Raw genomic sequence first — 18,917 nt, 5'->3', positions numbered from 1 at the left:
CCGCCTCGCTCGCCCGCCCTCAACGCCGCCGGCCGGCCTCGGTACTGTCGCGCGCGCACGCGCGCGCCTCTCTCAGACAGAGAGCGAGATCCTGGAGAGAGAGAGGAGCGCCGCGGGCCACCGGAATTTTTTCTTTTTTTTCTTTTTTTTGTTCTTTTTAATTTTAACTAGTTAATTAGTTTAACAAAAACGGTAAAATAACTTAAAACTTGATAATTAACAAAAAAACCGTAAAATTTGATAATTAACAAAAAAAACGTATATAAAACTTGATAATTAACAACAAAAAAAGTAAAACTTGATAATCAATATATACAACGACCCCGCGCGTCAATGTACAACGATCCCGCTTTAAAAAAATGTACACGACCCCGCGCATATACGGAGAGGGGGCGGCGAGGGGGGCGGCGATGCGCGCGGTGTTTTTTTTTTGGATCGAGAGGGGGCGGCGAGGGTTATACATGTGTGTTGTCCTCGCCTCCCTCTCCGTGACTCCGTCGTCTGCCGCCCCGTCTCGCGCTCTACCGCGACACCCTCTCCCACCCCTTCCTCGCCCCCTCCTTTTGCCACCGCCCTTTCGCCACCGCCACCGCCATCGCCCCCCTTCTTCACTTAATTAATTTGTTTTTACTACATGTTTTCATGACTGACATAATGGCGGACGATAGAGCTGACCCAATTATGGACAACTATGATCCGGACGGTGAAGCACATATGTTCGGCATCATAAACGGCGATATTCCATATGTGCCGACCGGACAAGAAGAAGATGATATCTCTTCTTATCTGAACCTTGACGGTGAAGATGAAGGGCGCCGTCAGAAAGATGATGCCGAACAAACGTCGATAAACGACGATCTTCAAATGGAAGTAGCAACCACCTCCGGCGCCGAGGTATATATATACATTGAGCCTCTGGTGATACAAACTAACTGATTTGAATAAATATGTGTGTACTAACGCGCGCGACTCTCTTTCTTATTTTAGCCCTCGGCCGGATCGTCGAAACAATCGAGTACGTCGTCAAAGCGTGGCGCAACCAAGACGATGAAACAAGGAGAAACATGCACCATCGAGGTTGTCGACAGTGCAACCGGCAGGCCGCTGGAGCCCCGCAAGAACGCCACCAAGTTTGTCAACCAATGCGGAGCCGTTGTTAGAGACAACGTCTTGATCACCGTCCAGGAGTGGAATAAGCCAAAGAAGGCACGAATTGCTGGTTTCACTTTTGTCGATAAGAGAACAAAAAAAGATTGCTTCAAGAAGCTTATGGAACATTTCGTTCTACCTCCAGAATACAACAAATTCGATGAGGAGGGTAACAAGATTGAGGAAAACAAGGAGAGGAGGAGGCTAGTCAAACAGTTTGCTCTTCATAAGATGGCCGACGCATTCCGGAAATTCAAGCAAAATCTAGCCCATGACTTTGTCAAGCAGAACAAGACTCCGGATTTCAAAGGACAATATGAGAAACTGAAACATGATTGGCCAGAATTTGTGAAGCAAAAGAAATCGGAGCAGTTCATTCAAATATCGAAAAAAAAATAAAGAAAATGCGGCTAAGAAGGAGTACAATCATATTATGGGGCCAGGAGGGTATCGCCTTTGGGAGCCTAGGTGGGAGAAGATGGAGAACGAGCTGAGGGCGCGAGGAATCCGTCCAGGTACGGAGGGATGGGACCCAAGGGCCAAAAGCTGGTGGTACGGGCATGGGGGAACGCTGAACCCGGAGACAGGGGAGTGTGTTTACCGGGGCAAAATAATTAAACCCACACAAGCCCTTATTGACGCAATGAGGGATGCTCAAGAGGGGAAGATCAAGTTCAACAGAGAGAACGACGCGCTGACAAAAGCCCTCAGGAATCCTGAACACGGAGGACGTGTACGAGGCATGGGGCACATTCCGTGGAAAATAGGGTTCCCCCAGAATGATGACCCGTACGGTTACAGAAGCCGGAAGAGAAAGATGGATCGGGAAGCAGATGTTGTGGCGCGGTTGGCATCGGAAATGGATGTGATGAAGAAAACCGTGAGTGTACTAGTAGCCGAAAGAGATGCAGCTCGGGCGCAGCATGAAGATCATCCAGCGGATCTCGGAAGCCAGCAGCGGAGAAGCAGCGTGGCTTCCACGGAGGCCCCACCGGCTGGTGCAGATGCACCGACGATCGAAATTACTGCACCGGAGCCTCTAGTGGTCGAAATTACTGCACCGGAGCCTCCTCGCTACCCCGTGGACGATATAAAGGAGATGAAAGAATGTCATCTGTATTATCCTATCGGGAACATGTCCATGAAGGTAGCCATCGGCAGTGCTTTACCATGTTTACCTGGAGCACTCCACCACAACAACCCCATTCAAGATGGCTATGCTCGTGTCACGGTGGAGGACATAGTCCAAGGGTTTGAGGACCTGGAGATTGACATTGCTACACCTGAAGGGGAGAAAAGACTTGGAGATGTCAAGCGCCATTTCATTCTATGGCAAAAGAAGTTTATCAAGTTTCCAGGCGAGGCGCCAAGGACAACAAGTCCACCCCCCTACGGTGGTGGTGGTGGCGGTGGCGGTGGTGGTGGTGGTGGTGGTGGTGGTGGTGGTGGCGGTTCACCTACACCTCCGTCACGTCAGCCGACGCCCCCCAGTCCACAACGTCCGGCGGGTGATCAGACGCCGCCCCCCAGTCCTCGTCCGGCAGGTGATCAGACGCCGCCCCCCAATCCACCTCCGGCAAAGAAGCAGAAGCAGTCCTGGATTATTAACCCGGACCCTTATGTACCTAAGACCACAAAGGTACCGGAGCCATCACTGAAGCCTCTCCCCACAAGGCCTTGGGAACGTAGTGCTGAGAAAACTGCCGCGGCCGCGGCTGCTGATCATGAGAAATGGAAGGCGGACTGCAAGAAGAAAAGAGAGCCCGAGCCCAAGCCAGTATTTTCTGATGAGCAAAAGAAGTGGGCTAAGTCATTTTTGAGCACACTGTCCCAAGCCGCGAAGAATCTGCCTGACGACTATGCACGTGAACTTCGTAGGCAGGCACTCATGTTGAAGAAAGAGCGGGCGGAGAACCAGGAGAACAAAGCCTTGGAGGAGGCCGAGAAAACGGAATTAGAAAGTAAAAAAAGCGGGAAACGAGTTGCCCAGCTCGGGGAACAAAGTAAACAATCGATTGCCCCGCTTATAGTGAAAGCTGCCGGTCCGGATGACCCCGATATCATAGCAGCTGCGGTAGCACATGGATTGACTGTAACGAGTGCCAGAGAACAAGCGGCCAACTTAGGTATTACTCTTCGTGAACTGTTAGGCCTTGATGAGGCGCCGGTGAAGGAGGTAGTAATTACATATGTGAAGAATGGGCCTCTCGTCGAGCCTGCGCAGGAAGAGGATCTACCTCCACAAATGAAAGGTCTGCTGAAATGGTACAAGGGTTACATAAAAAATAAAAACGCCAAAGAATATATTTATGCGGAAGTTAGATATGAGCATCACTTCAAACATTACTATGTACAAATTCATCTGAGTGAATTGTTCCAGCTTTTCAATCTGCGCGAGCTCGACAAATCTATCATCAGTTGCTACGTTCTGTAAGTGATTTATTTCTACCCCATCTCGTTCATATTGCCTGCACTATATATATGTCCTAACTATATTGTTGTGTCCGCTATTATACATGCAGAATGAAGATTAAGGAATGCAGAGTAAGGAACATCCATGATGTTGGGTTCATTGACCCACACATCGTTAATGGATATGTGTTGGAGCATCACCCCGCCGACATGGAGGCAGACCTGTGGCAGTTTCTTACAAAGCAGGAACTCAAAAGTGATATTCTATTTCCTTACCATTTTGGGTGAGTGTTTCTGTCTTGAGCACATTCTCTTTTGTTTACTCCAAGCATGGTATGTGGCCGGCTAATCGATGAGTTATGCATGATGTACTGTGCATGTATCGTGTCCGCAGGTTCCACTGGATTCTGCTAGTAATTAAAGTTGACACCTCAGAATGTCTCGTCCACGACTCTCTGAATATGGATCCAAAGCTTTGGGGCGGCATGAGAAGAATGTTGCAGAAGTAATTATTTTCATTCATTTGCGCTCTATATCGATCGGCCTATTTCGTTCATTTCCTAATATCAAGTAACTAATAACTCTCTTGTTCATTTAATTTTCTTTGCCTCGTAGGGTTTGGAGACGGTTCGTAGATACAAAGGTCGGTGAATTCAAAAAAGAGCTAGAATTCAAAAGGTCAAAGGCTAAGAATGGTGGGGATATTCAGCCAGCGGGGACCAATCTATGTGGATACTATGTCTGTGAGATGATCCGGAGATACACCTCTGAGCGGGTTCCGAGTGATACCAATGCTCAGAGGAATAACCTCCGGATGATGCTTAGTCCAGAAGCTCGCTTCCGACCACTTCAAGAGGAACTAGCTGGATGGTTCAGGAGGGAAGTCCTCCATCCTAAAGGAGAACACCATTACGAGGACGTAGAACTTTATATGCATTAAATTATGTATGGAAACTTGTTCAAAATTGTATATGGTCATCCGATGATATTGAATATATATTGTATATTCCTCTTGAATTCTTTTTGGTTCTAATTTCAAATTTGTTTGAAATTGTACATTCATATGCATGTATGTAGTACCGTAGAATATGTGAAACTCCTTCAAAATTAAAATAAAGCACAAAAGAAATAAAACAATACAAATTAAACAGAAAACAGGTTTAGGGGGGGGGCTAAAACCCTAAACCTGCGGCGGCCTTTAGTCGCGGTTGGCCAGAAGAACCGCGACTAAAGGTCCTCCACCCCGACGGCCGCCTGGCGCCCACGTGGACGGGCCTTTAGTCGCGGTTCTTAAGCAACCGCGACTAAGGGGGGGGGGGCTTTAGTCGCGCCTATTTGGTCGCGGTTGCGCAACCGCGATTAATGGCAGTTGCGAACCGCGACCAAAGGCCCTTTTTCCACCAGTGACACTATTTGCATTCCTGAGCAACACTATAAATATATGCTTTGCTGAAGCATCTATCAGTTGCATGGCTTCATTAAATTTTGTACTTCCGTGGTTTAACAAAATAAAAGTGTGAGCTCTCATGACTATCACAAAAAAACAAATGAAGTTGTTGCTGTTTCTTCACATAAAGGATTATAAAAATGATAACAAAGCATACACTGCAAGCAGTAAGGCAGAACCTTCCAGCATAGTCGTGATTCCGTCGACGGTGACGGCAGCGGTCCCTGGTAACGTACCTGATTTTCTGCCAGTTCCAAGAGAACGTTGCTGTTGCCGTTGAATGGACGTGCCACGTCGCATGAGGCAGAACACATCGCAAGGGAAGTGAGAGAGAGTGTGGACGAGAGGGATCCAACGCATCTTCCCCAAATCATTTCTCTAGTGGCTGATCGCATCACCCACTCCTCTCTCGCGCGCGTGCTCGTGCTTGCCGCTACAGACGTTCGCCTGCGACCCGACCTGCCGGAGTCCCGCCGGCAGCCGGCGCCCTCCTCCTTGTTCGTGCTCTCGGCCGCAAGAGACTGAGTTCTCTCCCAGAGAGCGAAGCCAAGACCGCGTGCGTCGCGTCCGATCTCGACGAGATCCTGGCTTGTGCGGAAGGAGGCGGCCGGTCAAGGCCGTCGCTGTAGCAACTGAGCCTGCGCTGGCCCGCCCACTTGGCGGGGGATGCGAAGGTTATGGGATTTGCGGAGCGCACCAGTGCCACCTCTGCCGGATCTAGCGCCCAGGCGCGGTAGTCGACGTGGCGGTGCTTGCGGGGAGCAGGGGATTTTGGAGCTGGAGGTGGACGGGGAGATTAACATGGTCTGCTCCCGTGGACCCGGTGTCTTGCCCTTCTCGTGCCACAGTATCGACCAAGAGGATCACGCGGGAGGCCTCTGTCACGTAGGCGTCCGCGCCCGATGGACGGTGACCTTCCGTCTGAACATCTTCCTCATGGAGCTTTAGACTCGTTTTGCTCATCATCCCCGATCGCACGCGGTGCATCAGTGAGTAGCTTTTGCCTTTGCTCAATTCCTATTCAGTGCAGGCTATGTTTTGGGGAGTTTTGACTCTGTGGGCAGTAGTGTGTGCCTGATGCAAGTTGATCTGCTTTCAATTGGAGGCTGGTTTCATGTGTGTTCGTGTTTTCTTGGGTAATATAAAAAAAATTGTTGAAATTTCTTCGAGTCGTAGCAGCCGTCATTGGCTTACCCAAAGGGAAAGAAAATAAGAGCTTCGATGAATGCAAAAGAAAAACTATATTTAAGTTAAGTCTGAATATAACATGCCTTCAAAAATCAATCCTCACTTTCAAACATACTGAAAGTGGATAGGAAATGTGTGCTTAGTTTCTTTGATTGACCTTTAGCACAATATACTGATAGAAATTAACAAAATAACATTTAGTGGAATGAGAGCCCCTGCCTAGCTTAGTAAATCCACTAATGTACTTCACATAGAAATTTACAGTTCTGAACTCAGTTTTAAATATTTATAGACCCTTCTAATTTGAATGAACTGCAATTAATTTGAGGTATTTAAAAAAACTATGTATATAAAAGATTGACATGGACAATATAAACACTTGCTTTGGGTCCTAACTAATGACAAACGTGATCATCTCAGACTCAGGGTTCAGATGTGGATATTTCTGCATCAGAACGATGAGCTGCCTATATAGAAGATTGGGCGGTGTACTCCTGTAGGGATCCTCCTCTCTCCTCTTCAGATACTTGATGCAGCTCTCCACTTCAGATTTGACATGCAAATAGAGGTGCTGGGCCTTCTCTTTGTCTCTTAACTCCTTCTCCCTCCCTATGCAAACAAGTAAACCAATCGAAAACACAAGAAGCAAACCTAATCAGACATGGGCTCTCCGAAATACGCCTGTATGCATTCTGACTCATTTTTCGATTATCTAAAAAGGATAACAGGGCAGCATATGTTGACTTGCCACAAGAACATGTAGATAATTTTTCAGATTACTATTTGCTAACGCAGCTGGCTACCTTTTGTTTCAATAGGCTCCCCAAAGATGAAGTAAAATCTTCCTGACATTTTTGGCGTAAGCACTACAGGATGCATATCTTTATTCTTTGTCTCTCCCATAAAATTAGTCCTGAGAAACAATAAGATAAATAAAGATCATTGATTCTCATGGACAAACTATTATTATTTTGCTTCTAAAATGAAATCAAAACATACCTTAGCTTTAGGCCCTCTTTATTTAGCTTGTTGTCATGGATATCATAAAATGGGAGCTCCAGAAGATCATTGTAGTCTAACAACATTTGAGGTGAAAAATATTGTTTCTAGACATTAGATAATCAAGGGGATAACATAGTAAGATAACATATTTTTTGAGGTTGCACTTACACCACATATATCGTCTTCTCCAACCAATCCAAATGGTATTATGGTTGCTCCAAACCTTGATGCCATCTACAGAAATTCAGACTACTCAGGCCAAAATAGCTAGTATTCCTCTCCCTATAAACAACTATGTCACCTTCCAGAACAATTGATCTTTTTACTGTCTACAAATCTATACAAATTCTTGCTACGAATGATACAAAACATCCACATCAGATTCAACTCTTAGCAGCAACAAGACAAGGATCAATTAATCCGCATAGTGCTGGCCGAACATTCCTTCCAACTGCATGGGTCAACAGATCATCTAAAAAGTGCTAAATATGAAACCAAAAGAGAGTGAAAAAAGAAACCAAACAAACAACAATATTTTGTAAAAAAGAATCAAGCAAGCTAAACACTCACCAGACGATGAATCTACTGGATGTTTCCCACGACGAATTTCTTGGTGTTCCTGCCACCGTCGGCCTGCCTCACCGGCCCTCGGATCTAAAAATGCACAACATCATGAATACAACAAAAAGATCACCAAAACTATCCCTTGCTGATAAAAGTCTAGAAAGAGCAGTACTCACCAAGCACAGAACCCAAACGACTTGAACCTCTCCCAGCCTCCCAAGTCCACAAATTCAGATTCTCAAAGCTAGCTTCCAACTCACCTGGCGATTTGATAAGCGTTTGGCACGTTCTGGCTTCTCCCAGCGAGGCAGCCAGCTAGGGAGGCTCCTGGACTGATGGGCGCATGTGTAGACTGGCTGGAAGCAGCCCAAATTAGAGGACGAGGTGGGCTCCGGCGAGGTGAACACCGACGTCAATGTCGTCAGGGCTGGTGGCGTTTCCAGCCAGCGAGGAAGCTGCATCAGGCCTGGTCGTGGGGACTGCATCGCAGGGGTATGTCGCCGGGATCCGGCGGGGATGCGCCTGGAACAGCCGGATCTGGCGCCGGAGAAGAGCGTCGGTCGACGACGTGGTGGAGCTGGCCATGAGGATGGGGCCGCCGACGACGGATAGGGTTAGAAGCAGCCCAGACCAAACGACCAGGAAGAACACATAAAGAGGGTCGTGAACAAACACCAGGCAAACAAGTACTTATAGGCAGCCAAAAGGAAAGAAAAAACAAAAATGGAGCCCTTCAGAAAAGTCCAGAAGACAATGTGTCCAACTGCATGTGAGACAAACGTGGCGACATGCATGGCCATGCAGCATGGAGGAGAACCAACACAGTAAATCTGGACGGATCATGTGAACTGGGCCAACGACATGCATGCCCATGCAGGGACGCGTGGAATGAAGCAAACCCAGAAAATCTGGAACGGGCACGTCAATTTGACCATGCAAACCGGCTAGTCAAACAAATATTGAAAAACAAAGAAACTCTCCCGTACGACGCGCTGCACACGCGCAGAGATAGACAAGGGCTGCACACGTGTCGCTCAAAGAAATATGGTAAAAAAAATCCAAAAAAACAAGAAAAAAGGAACCCTTACGGGCCTAGTATTCTCAGTATAGGAACAAAAACGATTGATCTTTCTTCTTCCTGGAGACGCAGAAACGCACATCTTCTCAAGCTCCCTAAAGGTGGATCTAAAGAAAGTGCTCTAACGGTATAATTCTCCCTTCCTCAAAAAATAAATCATGATATAATTCTCCCCTTTTTTTTCCTGCCAACACCTGCCGCAGAGACGGCGCAGGAGGCGGAGCTGTTCAGCAATACGTATTCCAAAAGATAAGAGCTCACACATGGCAACAGATGCCCAATTCTGAACATTTTAGCGCACAAATTGGCGAGATTGTTTAATTAAAAATAAATATGAGCTTAAACTTGTGCCATACATTGAACGAGTGCCAGAACTTGGCTCAGACGTTCATGTACGGTGCAAATCCTGCTAATACACGCCCGTGGCGCTGACATGGCACTGTACACCGCCAGGGTTCGAACTTGTGTACTCAGCGTTACAAGCGAGCGCCAATAGCCAACCAGCCGAGTAAATTTCATCAACTAAGAGGATGCACATTCTTCTTATCCTTTCAGAATCAAACGGGCTACTGTTATTGCCGCCCATTTTGCACTGTTGTTTTCTTATAGAAATTTGTAAAACATATGTAAATTATGATCGTGCGTTACAAATACTATATACGTAAATAAAATATATTACATAATAAATATTCATATTAATTTAAAAATTATTCAGTCACAGATGAAATATCCATATAAATAAATTATGAATTAAAAAACTTTAACAATTTACATGTTTAATAAAAAATATTAAAGTAATTTTCATTTTTCTATGTACCTAAATACATTACCATATGAGTTTAAAAATGTTCACTGGTTTTATAAAATAATCATGTAGTGTACCAAAGTGTTCAATCTTTAAGAATTTTTTATGTTGCTTTAAAAAGTGTTCACATGTTTTTTTATAAAGTTGATGTGTTTTTATAAAGAAAAAAATATTTTGTTTAATTAGAAGTAAATATGAGCCTTGTGTGCGCACAAATTGTGGATCATCAACTGAACAATATTTAAATTTTGTTACCGTTTTTATAATTCATATTTTTAAAGTTAAATGAATATGATTTCAAATAATATGTGATTATTTTAATTTATGCTAGTTCCTTCTTCTTTGGATTACAATTTCAATGTATGCTGTTTGTTGAAAGGATGTAAAATATATGTATGAACTTATATTAAAACATCTAAAGTTATTGGTCATGTAGCTCTCAGAAAAAGAGTTATTTGTCTTGTTGGGTAGGCACGCGCACTGGGAAAGTTTTGTTGCTGGTTCGAACGCCCGCTACTTCTCCTTTTCCTTTGGATTAAAATTATAATATATGTTATTTTAGTTAATGAATATGAACGCTGTGCGTCCAATTATGATAACTAAAGTCGTTTGCCCAGTTGGCTAGACATGAGTGCATGTAAGGCCAAGGTTGCTGGTTCAAACAGGAGAGTGCAGTATTTTTTTTTTTGTTAATATATATGCTCTTTGGCTGACAGGTGGGACCCAGCCAATGCCACACAGGCAACTACTAATAATTTGTCCTGCTAGCTGATAGATGTGACCCAATCACTGCCGCGTGGGCAGAGCATAGATATACAAAGCCATGTCAGCGCCGCGGGCGTATACGAGCGAGATTTGCACCGTATATGCACACCCCAGACAAGTTCTAGCACCCGTTCAATGCATGCCGCAAGTTTTAGCACTAAAGTGATTTTTCATGTCAAGTTTAAGCACTGGTGGTGTAATTGACTCTTACATCACACTTAAGGTAAACACAAGTTACTAGTACCAAACATTCGTCCTCAATCCATCAATTCTTTCTCCGGCACGCAGACTTGAGAAGATCAGCCAGCACAGAAGAACAGCTTGCAGCCAAAGCCTTATACCCCTCCGTCGCCAAGACAGCGTCAAGAACTTCAGGAGTGCTAACAATGAACTCGACACAGCTGGCCTTGAGATGCGAACAATTGTGCTGCTCCGCCAAGGCCAAAGTCGTCGCGGCCGTGTCGACGGTGATGCCACTGGAGAGCTTGTTTTCACAGATCATCTTGAGCCTGTCCAGTTCATACCTGTCAGCCGCCACAAGCAGATGCTGGGCCATCACAGCCACCGCCTCGAGCCCTTGCTCAAGCTCGGGCACCGTGTCGGTGTAGATGAAATGAAGCATGGCCTTGAAGACTGCGGCCTCCATGCCCTCAACCTCGACGCCGGGGGACGATTTCTCCTTCATTTCTCCAAAGAACTGTGCCTTGAAAACAGGGGACCTCGCGGCCAACAGAAGCTTGTACGCAGCAAAAGACTCACCGGACACAAGAAACGTGACATCCGCTCCCATTCCAGTATTCAGGAGATCACCGAGGTTCTTGTGCAAGTTGGCTGACGGCGCGAGCATCTCTTTCACCGGGGAAGTCGGCACCGGCGACTCCTTGAGCACCGTGATGGTGCATTCCACGGTCAAAGCATCGCCAGCGAGATAGCGCAAGTTCTCGACATCACTTACCGAGACGAGGTAAACACAAAGTGTACAATCCTTGGGATGCCTGAAAACTCCCGGCTCTTTCTTCACTGGGGTTTCGTACCACAGATTTGGATTCACCGCCTGGCAGCGTAGATTGGCCCTCACAACAGGGGTACGGCCGTACGGGGTTCGCCGAGCAAGACAAGGCGCAACGCCACCCATTTTTTGCCATCGGGGCTGCCCGCCGTCCGTGCAGGGTATACACATATCTCCCACTCGTGTCCGCCGGCGGCGCACCTGCCGGATCGGATGCAGTCGTCGCTGCCCATGGTGACCGTCGTGCAGAAACCGTCGATCTTGAGCCGCGTCACCAGGCGCGCAACATCGGTGATAGTGGTTGCCATTGCCATGGCGAGAGGGTGGAGACTGTATTCTTTTTTCACTAAGAAAGGCTGGAGACGGAAGATCTTTTTGCCGTGTGAGAAGACCGTGGGGTGGTGAGATTTATAGCACCGGGTTGTGCATGGCCTGGTCGATTAATTACCCATGGAAACGAACAGGTGATGAGCATCAGTCAATGCAGAATACGAAGAAACTACCTGTTGGCCTTCTCGATGCATGGATGGATGGATGAATGGATGTAGTAATGGCCCGGATTAGTTGTTGGGTCGCTTCGGGTGAACGTGTTGTCAAGCGTTCATAACGGGAGTAGTACTACCTGCGCTTTACATTGCATGAGTCACATGATTTATTTATTTTATTACAAACCTCAAGCGATCAAGGATTTTATTTTTAATTTTTTGCCTGAAAAACAGAGGAAGCACGGTCAAGGCTTTGCCAATATAAATCTGACACAATAGTAGGTTGGTTTCACTGTTTCAGGTGTCGGGTCTTGGCCTAACACAATCACTTGGTGTTTGTTTTCCAAAATTTGTAGTGAAAATGTGCTCAATAGAATTTGTAGTGAAAAAGTGGAAGAGAAATTCACCATCAATTATTGCTAGGTCCCTTCAATCTCCACATGAAGCAATTATTAACTTTGTTACAAATTTCTATAAACATACTCCCTCCGGTCCTTTTTACTCTGCACATTGGATTTGCCAAAAGTCAAACTTAGCTAAGTTTGACCAAATTTATATTAGAAATTATTAGCATCTATAATATCTGATAAATATAATATGAAAATATATTTCGAGATGAATCTAATGATGTTGGTGTTGTTATGTAAATGTCAATAATTTTTTATATAAACTTGGTCCAAGTTGGATGAGATTGACTTCAGACAAATCTAATATGCAGAGTAAAAAAGACCAGAGGGAGTACAATGCCATGCGTCGTGACCAGACAAGTTGAGGCGACGAGTCGGGGAAATATAGTGGCATCATGTTGTCGGCGGGCTTGCCGTGTCATTGAGTTGATCTTCCAGTTGGCCACCTTCGATGGATTCTCCACCTTCATTGGCTCCGGCAGCTCCTCGTGTAGATCCATGCGGTGGCGGAACCGAAACATGCGGGAATTGGGGGTGGGAAACGGCAGGGATCAGAGCGGAGAGGGTGAAAAAATTGGGAAGGGTTGGTGCCGAAACAGTTTAGACTGCTACATATGCGCCGGCTTCGCCTCAGTTTTAGATGGGCCAGGGTGTCGAAGTCCTACGTGCTGGAAGTCTGGACTCCCGGAAGCGTCCCTGGTTTGCTTCCAATTTGGGGGAAAACTGACGGTCGGACTAGTACATGGAAAAATACGAGACCCGGTTGGATGACTTGCAGTGTCCGGACTGGTTGTTCTAGACGTTTGCTGACGACTTAAGGCTCTACTTTTGAAATTCCCAAGATTACTAAGGGTGCTTAAAATATGCTTATGTGGCAGACAATTAAAGAAGAGAGAGATGCTAATAGTAACATAGGTAGATACCGTAACATAATAAATGTGATGGTACTATGTGTCATGCATGGCAATAAATGAGACCATCTATGATAAGGCTAGCCATAGTGGGAATAACTTAGGTAGTAACATAGCGCACTCCAAGAAATTTTTACTTATGTGGCATGCGGTTAATTAGGAGAGAGGTGTTTAGAGTAACATAATATGTTATTGTAATATAGTGCTTCCCGAGAAAGGATGAGTCTACAAGCTAATAAATGAAGTCATCTATGACACTACTACTATGTTACTTTCCACTATGAATGTAGCTAGTAACTTAGACTAGTGTCATATGCATGACACTAGTATAAGTTACTCCCCACTATGACCAGCCTAACCTATGATATTATGCACTATAGAGATAGTAACATAGACTAGTAACATATGTATGTTACTAGTCTAAGTTACTCCCCACTATGTCCAGCCTGACTCCGCTGAACTTACATAGTGCTATATGTATGCATAGCACCTAGATTGTAAAATAGACGTGCATGTGACAGTTTATGCTAGAAACAATATAAAGGAAGCATGCGATTTAAGAGCCATACCCGAAGGCTATTTTCCCCCCTTTACAACAACTGGATGTACTGCAGTTGAATCAATAGATGTTGTGAGGAATAGGTGGAGCGTGCAGGCGAAGGCCAACCAGGTATCCTAGAGGCGGTGGACGCAATCCAATGACATGCTCGTGTAGCATATCAAAATCAGACTGGTGACGAGTGGTGGAGAAAGAGTAAGAGATGTAGGACACGCGCATGCGTGACCCTGCTAGGCTGCGTGACACCGCTATTTTCCCTGTCCGATTTGGTCGGCATGGTCGATAACATGTAGTGCTTCGCCCTCTCGTCTCGCCTTGTTGTTGTACCTACCTCGCCACCAACGCTGTCCACAGCCATAGCAAAATCGGTGCCATGGTATTTGCGCACCAACATTAGCCTCTGAACCTCTAGGTATGTATAGTCGTATAATACCCATATTAGTCTGAGTTCTGCAGAAGAGATCGAGCAAAGAAAGGAAAAAAATTATGAATCATCGTCAGGTGATGAGGTCCTTGCTATTTATTAGAAAAACTCATGTGAGAAGGACATGTTATGAGGAAATGAAGCATTGCCTTCAGCTGTTACTCCTAGACTTGTTTCATGGAGAAGTTGCATATCAATGATATAGTGGGGATGTGAACAACCAACCGTTTCTGCAGTTTTTTTTTGCATGGATGAGATAGTGGACTTACGGTTAGTAAACTAAAACAAAGAAAAAAAAGTGAAAACATAAGTGATGACATGGCATCATGGTAGAGAAGGGAAATTGCATGCTTCCTGATATGACATGATAGCTCAGTTGGCACGTGTGCATGTCAAGATAAATAAAGTAGTGGGCATGACTTTCTCCCCGCGCGTTTGCAGTAATTTTGTTTAAAAAATGCGTAAGTGGTTGTTCAAAACAACTAAATCTATACCAATATAAAAAATCCAAAAGGGCAGATCCAAGTGATCTCGGCCATCAAATTAAGTCAACCCAACGACCTAGACTACTCGAAAGGCGAGGGTTCAACATGTTTAATGTGCAATTAATATCATACCAATTATTGCATTAATTACAAAATTAACACACAAATAATTGCATATCTAATATCCGCGTGCAATTAATATATTGCCCAAATATTGATGTGCGTTGCACATTTACTAGTCTGATGAAAAGGAAGTATAACATTGAAAATTAATAAAAGAAAGTGTTTAAATGTCTTATGACTAAAATGTGACCCATTATACATGATTTATCTAAATTACATGACAAAATTAAAATAACTTTTTTTATCAACCACTATACATGACCTAAGTTATCAATAAATGTGTGGGTACATGAGGCTGTCTGTTGGTTAAAAGGGGATGTTGTGATAAATAAATGTGACCCATTATTAAACCCAGTCAACTACCCACCTCCCACTCCATTCTCCTGCCGTCAACACCAGTCGCCCCAGTCTTCTTCTCTCCCTCTCTCCCTCAATCCCTCGTTGCGCCGGCCTCCACCGCACTCCACCAGACATGGCTGGTGCGGTTCGTCGGAGCCCAAATCCGCCCCCCGGAGCACGGATCTATCCGCATTGATCCTCTCCGCGGACGCCGGGAGACCAATCGGTCGACCCCGCGCACGCTGGGAGGCTAAGCCGTACTCCAGTCCAGTGGCGCGGTGAGTAACCTCCCCCCGGTCTGCTCGTCGCCTCCTCTCCGCCGCGCTCTCAAGTGTAACCCTGTATTATCAGTAGTCCTAACAAGGATCCCACGCGGGATACTTCTACATTTCAGGATCTGACTCGAAAGAAGAGACTTTAATTTCCCCTGCATTCCCCATCCAGCCTTCACCATGGAAAATATCAAGGCGCACGTGTACCATTAGCGAGGAGCGTGTCATGGATATTCAACCGCCCATGGACATTCTGCTATCTTGTAAAGTGCTTGCCTGTCGCCCTGGAAAATATCTCGCCTCCGGTTCGTCTCATATCAACAGGCTACCATTATCTGGTTTTCTCCTAAATGATTCTTTTACTGTGGAATGCACCATCACCGTGCTTAAGGAGGATCTGCCAGCACTAGCAGCAACAACCCGAGCTAAAGAAGTGTCTGGGTCTGGGTCATCACCTAGCTTGCAAGACCACTTGGCTGAACTCCTGCGTACTGGAATGGAAGCGGATGTCACATTTCTTGTGTCCGGCAAGTCTTTCGCTGCGCACAAGCTCATTCTTGCTGCAAGGTCCCCTGTACTGATGGCGGAGTTCTTTGGGGACATGAAGGAGACGAGCTCTCGGTTTGTGGAGATCAAGGACATGAAAGCAGAGGTATTCGAGCCGTTGCTTTACTTCATCTACACTGATCCTGTTCTGGAATTCAGTCTTCAGCATGAGAGAGTGACCATGCTGGCTCAGCATCTGCTCGCAGCTGCCGACAGGTATGGATTGGACAGGCTTAAGCAGATCTGCGAAGGCAAGCTCTCTGATGGCATTAGTGTCGACACGGCAGCGACAACTCTGGCTTTAGCCGAGCAGCACAACTGCCCACAGCTCAAGGTTAAGTGTGTCGACTTCATTGTTAGTACTCCTGCAATCCTTGATGCTGTGTTGGCGACGGACGGATATAAGCATCTGGAGGCAAGCTGTCCTACGGTGTTGCCTGAGCTTCTCAAGTCTGCGCGGGGCAGAAAGAATTGAAGGGTAACCAGGGAGGAGTGCTAGCTAGGCCCAAGATTTTAATATGCCCGTACTCTTTGTTTATGGTTTCCATGCATGTGTGGTCTAGTAGAAACCTGTGTCTGTAATCGCCTAAAATGGAAAAGTTAGTATCCATCTATATATGTTATGAGCAACTTAATGCTTGCATTTCCTCTCCAATTTGATCTAATTTAATCCTAATGCTCTAGAATTTTGTGTTTCTATTCTTCTGTGCTTGTCAATATTTGCACAAGCTGATACATATGTGTGTACAGCTTGATAAAAATTTGCTGTTTCAGTTATGTTAAAGGCAGGGTGATTCAGAGTTTGCAGATATGATTTGCTCAGTTGCAGGCTGCAGCCACACCACATTCTGTTGTTTGTTTTACCTTGTAGTATTTGGTGTATGCTGGGAGTTCTTTTGATCATTTTGTACCATCTGATTGTCCTAGTAGTTACAAAGGGTCTTTCTGTGTTAAATAAGCCAAGAGCCAACACCTGAACCAGCCTACTGATGTCTGATTTGTGCAGTTGTACGTGTTCCACAGCATCTTGCAAGAATTTAGGCATACACGTGGTGAAATTTTCTTTTATCATAGGGCACCAATATTCTAGTCAAATTAACTTTTTCTTTTGACTACTTGTCCATGTATTTCGTCTCAGCCTGATCAGGTTTATCTAGGCAAAGCCTTGACCCAGACTGCGCTGTTTCCAATATAAAGCAAAGCAAACAGGCGAACATAACAAGGATTCTTGAAGGACAAAAACGTTACAAGTATTCCACAAATTTATTTTCGATACAAAAAGGAGTCATCTATTAATTCTTTGTAATAGTACCAAGCTAATACTCCCTCCGTCCCACAATACAAGACGTTTTCGCAAGCTGTTCATCTTGCGGAAACATTTTATATCGTGGGACAGAGTGACTATTACATTATACGACCAGAGTTCATGACCACCACACCTAAGGTGCACGCCATCGAAAAATCACGCGAACAAAACCAGTACTAAGTAGTAACAGAATGTCTCACTGAACGTAAGATTCACATAGAACTCGACAAGCTAGGAAACATTTGAGTCATGCATTGGAAATCACTATATCACATGCTGGGTCATCGGTATTGCCTGGCTGACCGCCAACTCCTTCCTGACCAATACTGTTGGCCCTTTGGGGAGGCTCTGCACCCGTGGGACGCTCCGCTACTGCTTGCACGGTTTGTGGTGGATCGTTCACCTGATGGATCCTGCACGTGTTGCCAGTTGAACATGAGACGTCGAGCTATCATTAAGCATTAGCTTATTGTATGTTTGAACGTGTAAACGAGGATCGGTGGAGTATCTCACCTAGTATCAGGATCTGATGGATAATTAATTGCCTGCATCAGGAGGTGTCCGTTGATGATCAGCACGAACCGGCAATAGTTGTTGATGCGATTCTGCATGTCCCGGAACTGGGCCACCGTGCTCTGGCCGGACCCGACGCGGCGCCACAGCGTGCTCCTGTTGTACGACTCGACGAGGCCGTCGGCGTCGTGGAGAGCCTTGCTAATCAAACCCCCCATGTCCGTGTGTTGCATCACGATCGCACAGCCGGTTGGCCACTGCAGGAGCTCACGGAGGTCGCAAGCGCACTGCACGAGCTTGGCACACTCCTGCTTGCTCTCCGGATTCCAAAGCAGGCTCATTACCCCGGCGACGAGCATGGCAGCGTGCAGCCCAGATAGCTGCGCAAGATTGGCGGCCTTCGCCAGGACGTCCCACAAAGCGGCCGCCATTTCTGCCTCTGGAATCTGAAATGATGTTAGCTCTGCCCAAAAATTAAGAACCCTAGTAAGAGTGTCAGACTGAATGCTCGTTTGGATCAGAAAATGCCTATTAGACATGAATGACATTCAATTAATCAGAAGGGAGAGGTACCTTTGTCTCGGCAGTTGTCTGTCCTGAAGAATTGGTGCTATGAGTTGAATCTGCTGCCAATATGCCCATATATATAGAGCATGTGGATGAAAAGGAGGTGCACGAAGGCTGACATAGCCATTATTTCCGTGTTTTGTTTGAAGCATTGAACTGTACCGTTTACGTGAACCGGAGCAGAACCGACCTCCCAGGAGACTCTGAAAGGGGAGTGGGAAGAGCCAGTGCTTCCATTTCCCTCCCCAAATCTGAAATTGGAGCCAAATGATCTCACAGGAGACACCGGAAGGATAGTGGGAAGAGGCAGTGCCTAAAAGTATCCTCCCGAAATGCGAAATTGGAGCAACAGTGCTAATCTCCTAGGCGCAACAGTACTTCCATTCCCCTGCCGACATGTGAGATTGGAGCAACGATGATCTCCCAGAGACTCTGCAAGGAAACAAGAGAAGAGCCTGTGCTTCAGTTCCACTCCCGCATACAAGAGGAGAGGGAAATCCATCTCTGAGAATACCTTCAAAGGAGAGCAGGGAAGAACCTGTGCTCCAGTGTCCGCCGCTA

The 18,917-nt window shown here is 45.8% G+C and overlaps 1 protein-coding gene and 2 pseudogenes across 1 annotated transcript; 1 reads left to right on the top strand and 2 right to left on the bottom strand.

The window, feature by feature from the left end:
• Window positions 1–6,618: 6,618 nt before the first annotated feature.
• Window positions 6,619–8,247, bottom strand: LOC119339292 (annotated as a pseudogene).
• A 2,428-nt stretch (window positions 8,248–10,675) lies between these two features.
• Window positions 10,676–11,733, bottom strand: LOC119339291 (annotated as a pseudogene).
• A 3,463-nt stretch (window positions 11,734–15,196) lies between these two features.
• Window positions 15,197–16,753, top strand: LOC119338943 (BTB/POZ and MATH domain-containing protein 2-like). Its single transcript, XM_037611147.1, has 2 exons — window positions 15,197–15,430; window positions 15,547–16,753. Exon 2 carries the CDS (start codon window positions 15,651–15,653, stop codon window positions 16,443–16,445), a length of 795 nt encoding a protein of 264 aa, XP_037467044.1. The 5' UTR covers window positions 15,197–15,430; window positions 15,547–15,650; the 3' UTR covers window positions 16,446–16,753.
• The last annotated feature ends 2,164 nt before the right edge of the window (window positions 16,754–18,917 follow it).

Source organism: Triticum dicoccoides, chromosome 7B (assembly GCF_002162155.2).
Source record: "Triticum dicoccoides isolate Atlit2015 ecotype Zavitan chromosome 7B, WEW_v2.0, whole genome shotgun sequence".
In the NCBI taxonomy this organism is placed as follows: Eukaryota; Viridiplantae; Streptophyta; class Magnoliopsida; order Poales; family Poaceae; genus Triticum; species Triticum dicoccoides.
This window is presented reverse-complemented; position numbering and strand designations above follow the sequence as displayed.

Bases quoted from the DNA above. Each gene is read 5' to 3' on its own strand.
- LOC119338943 (XM_037611147.1), top strand. From the start codon at position 15,651: ATGGATATTCAACCGCCCATGGACATTCTGCTATCTTGTAAAGTGCTT.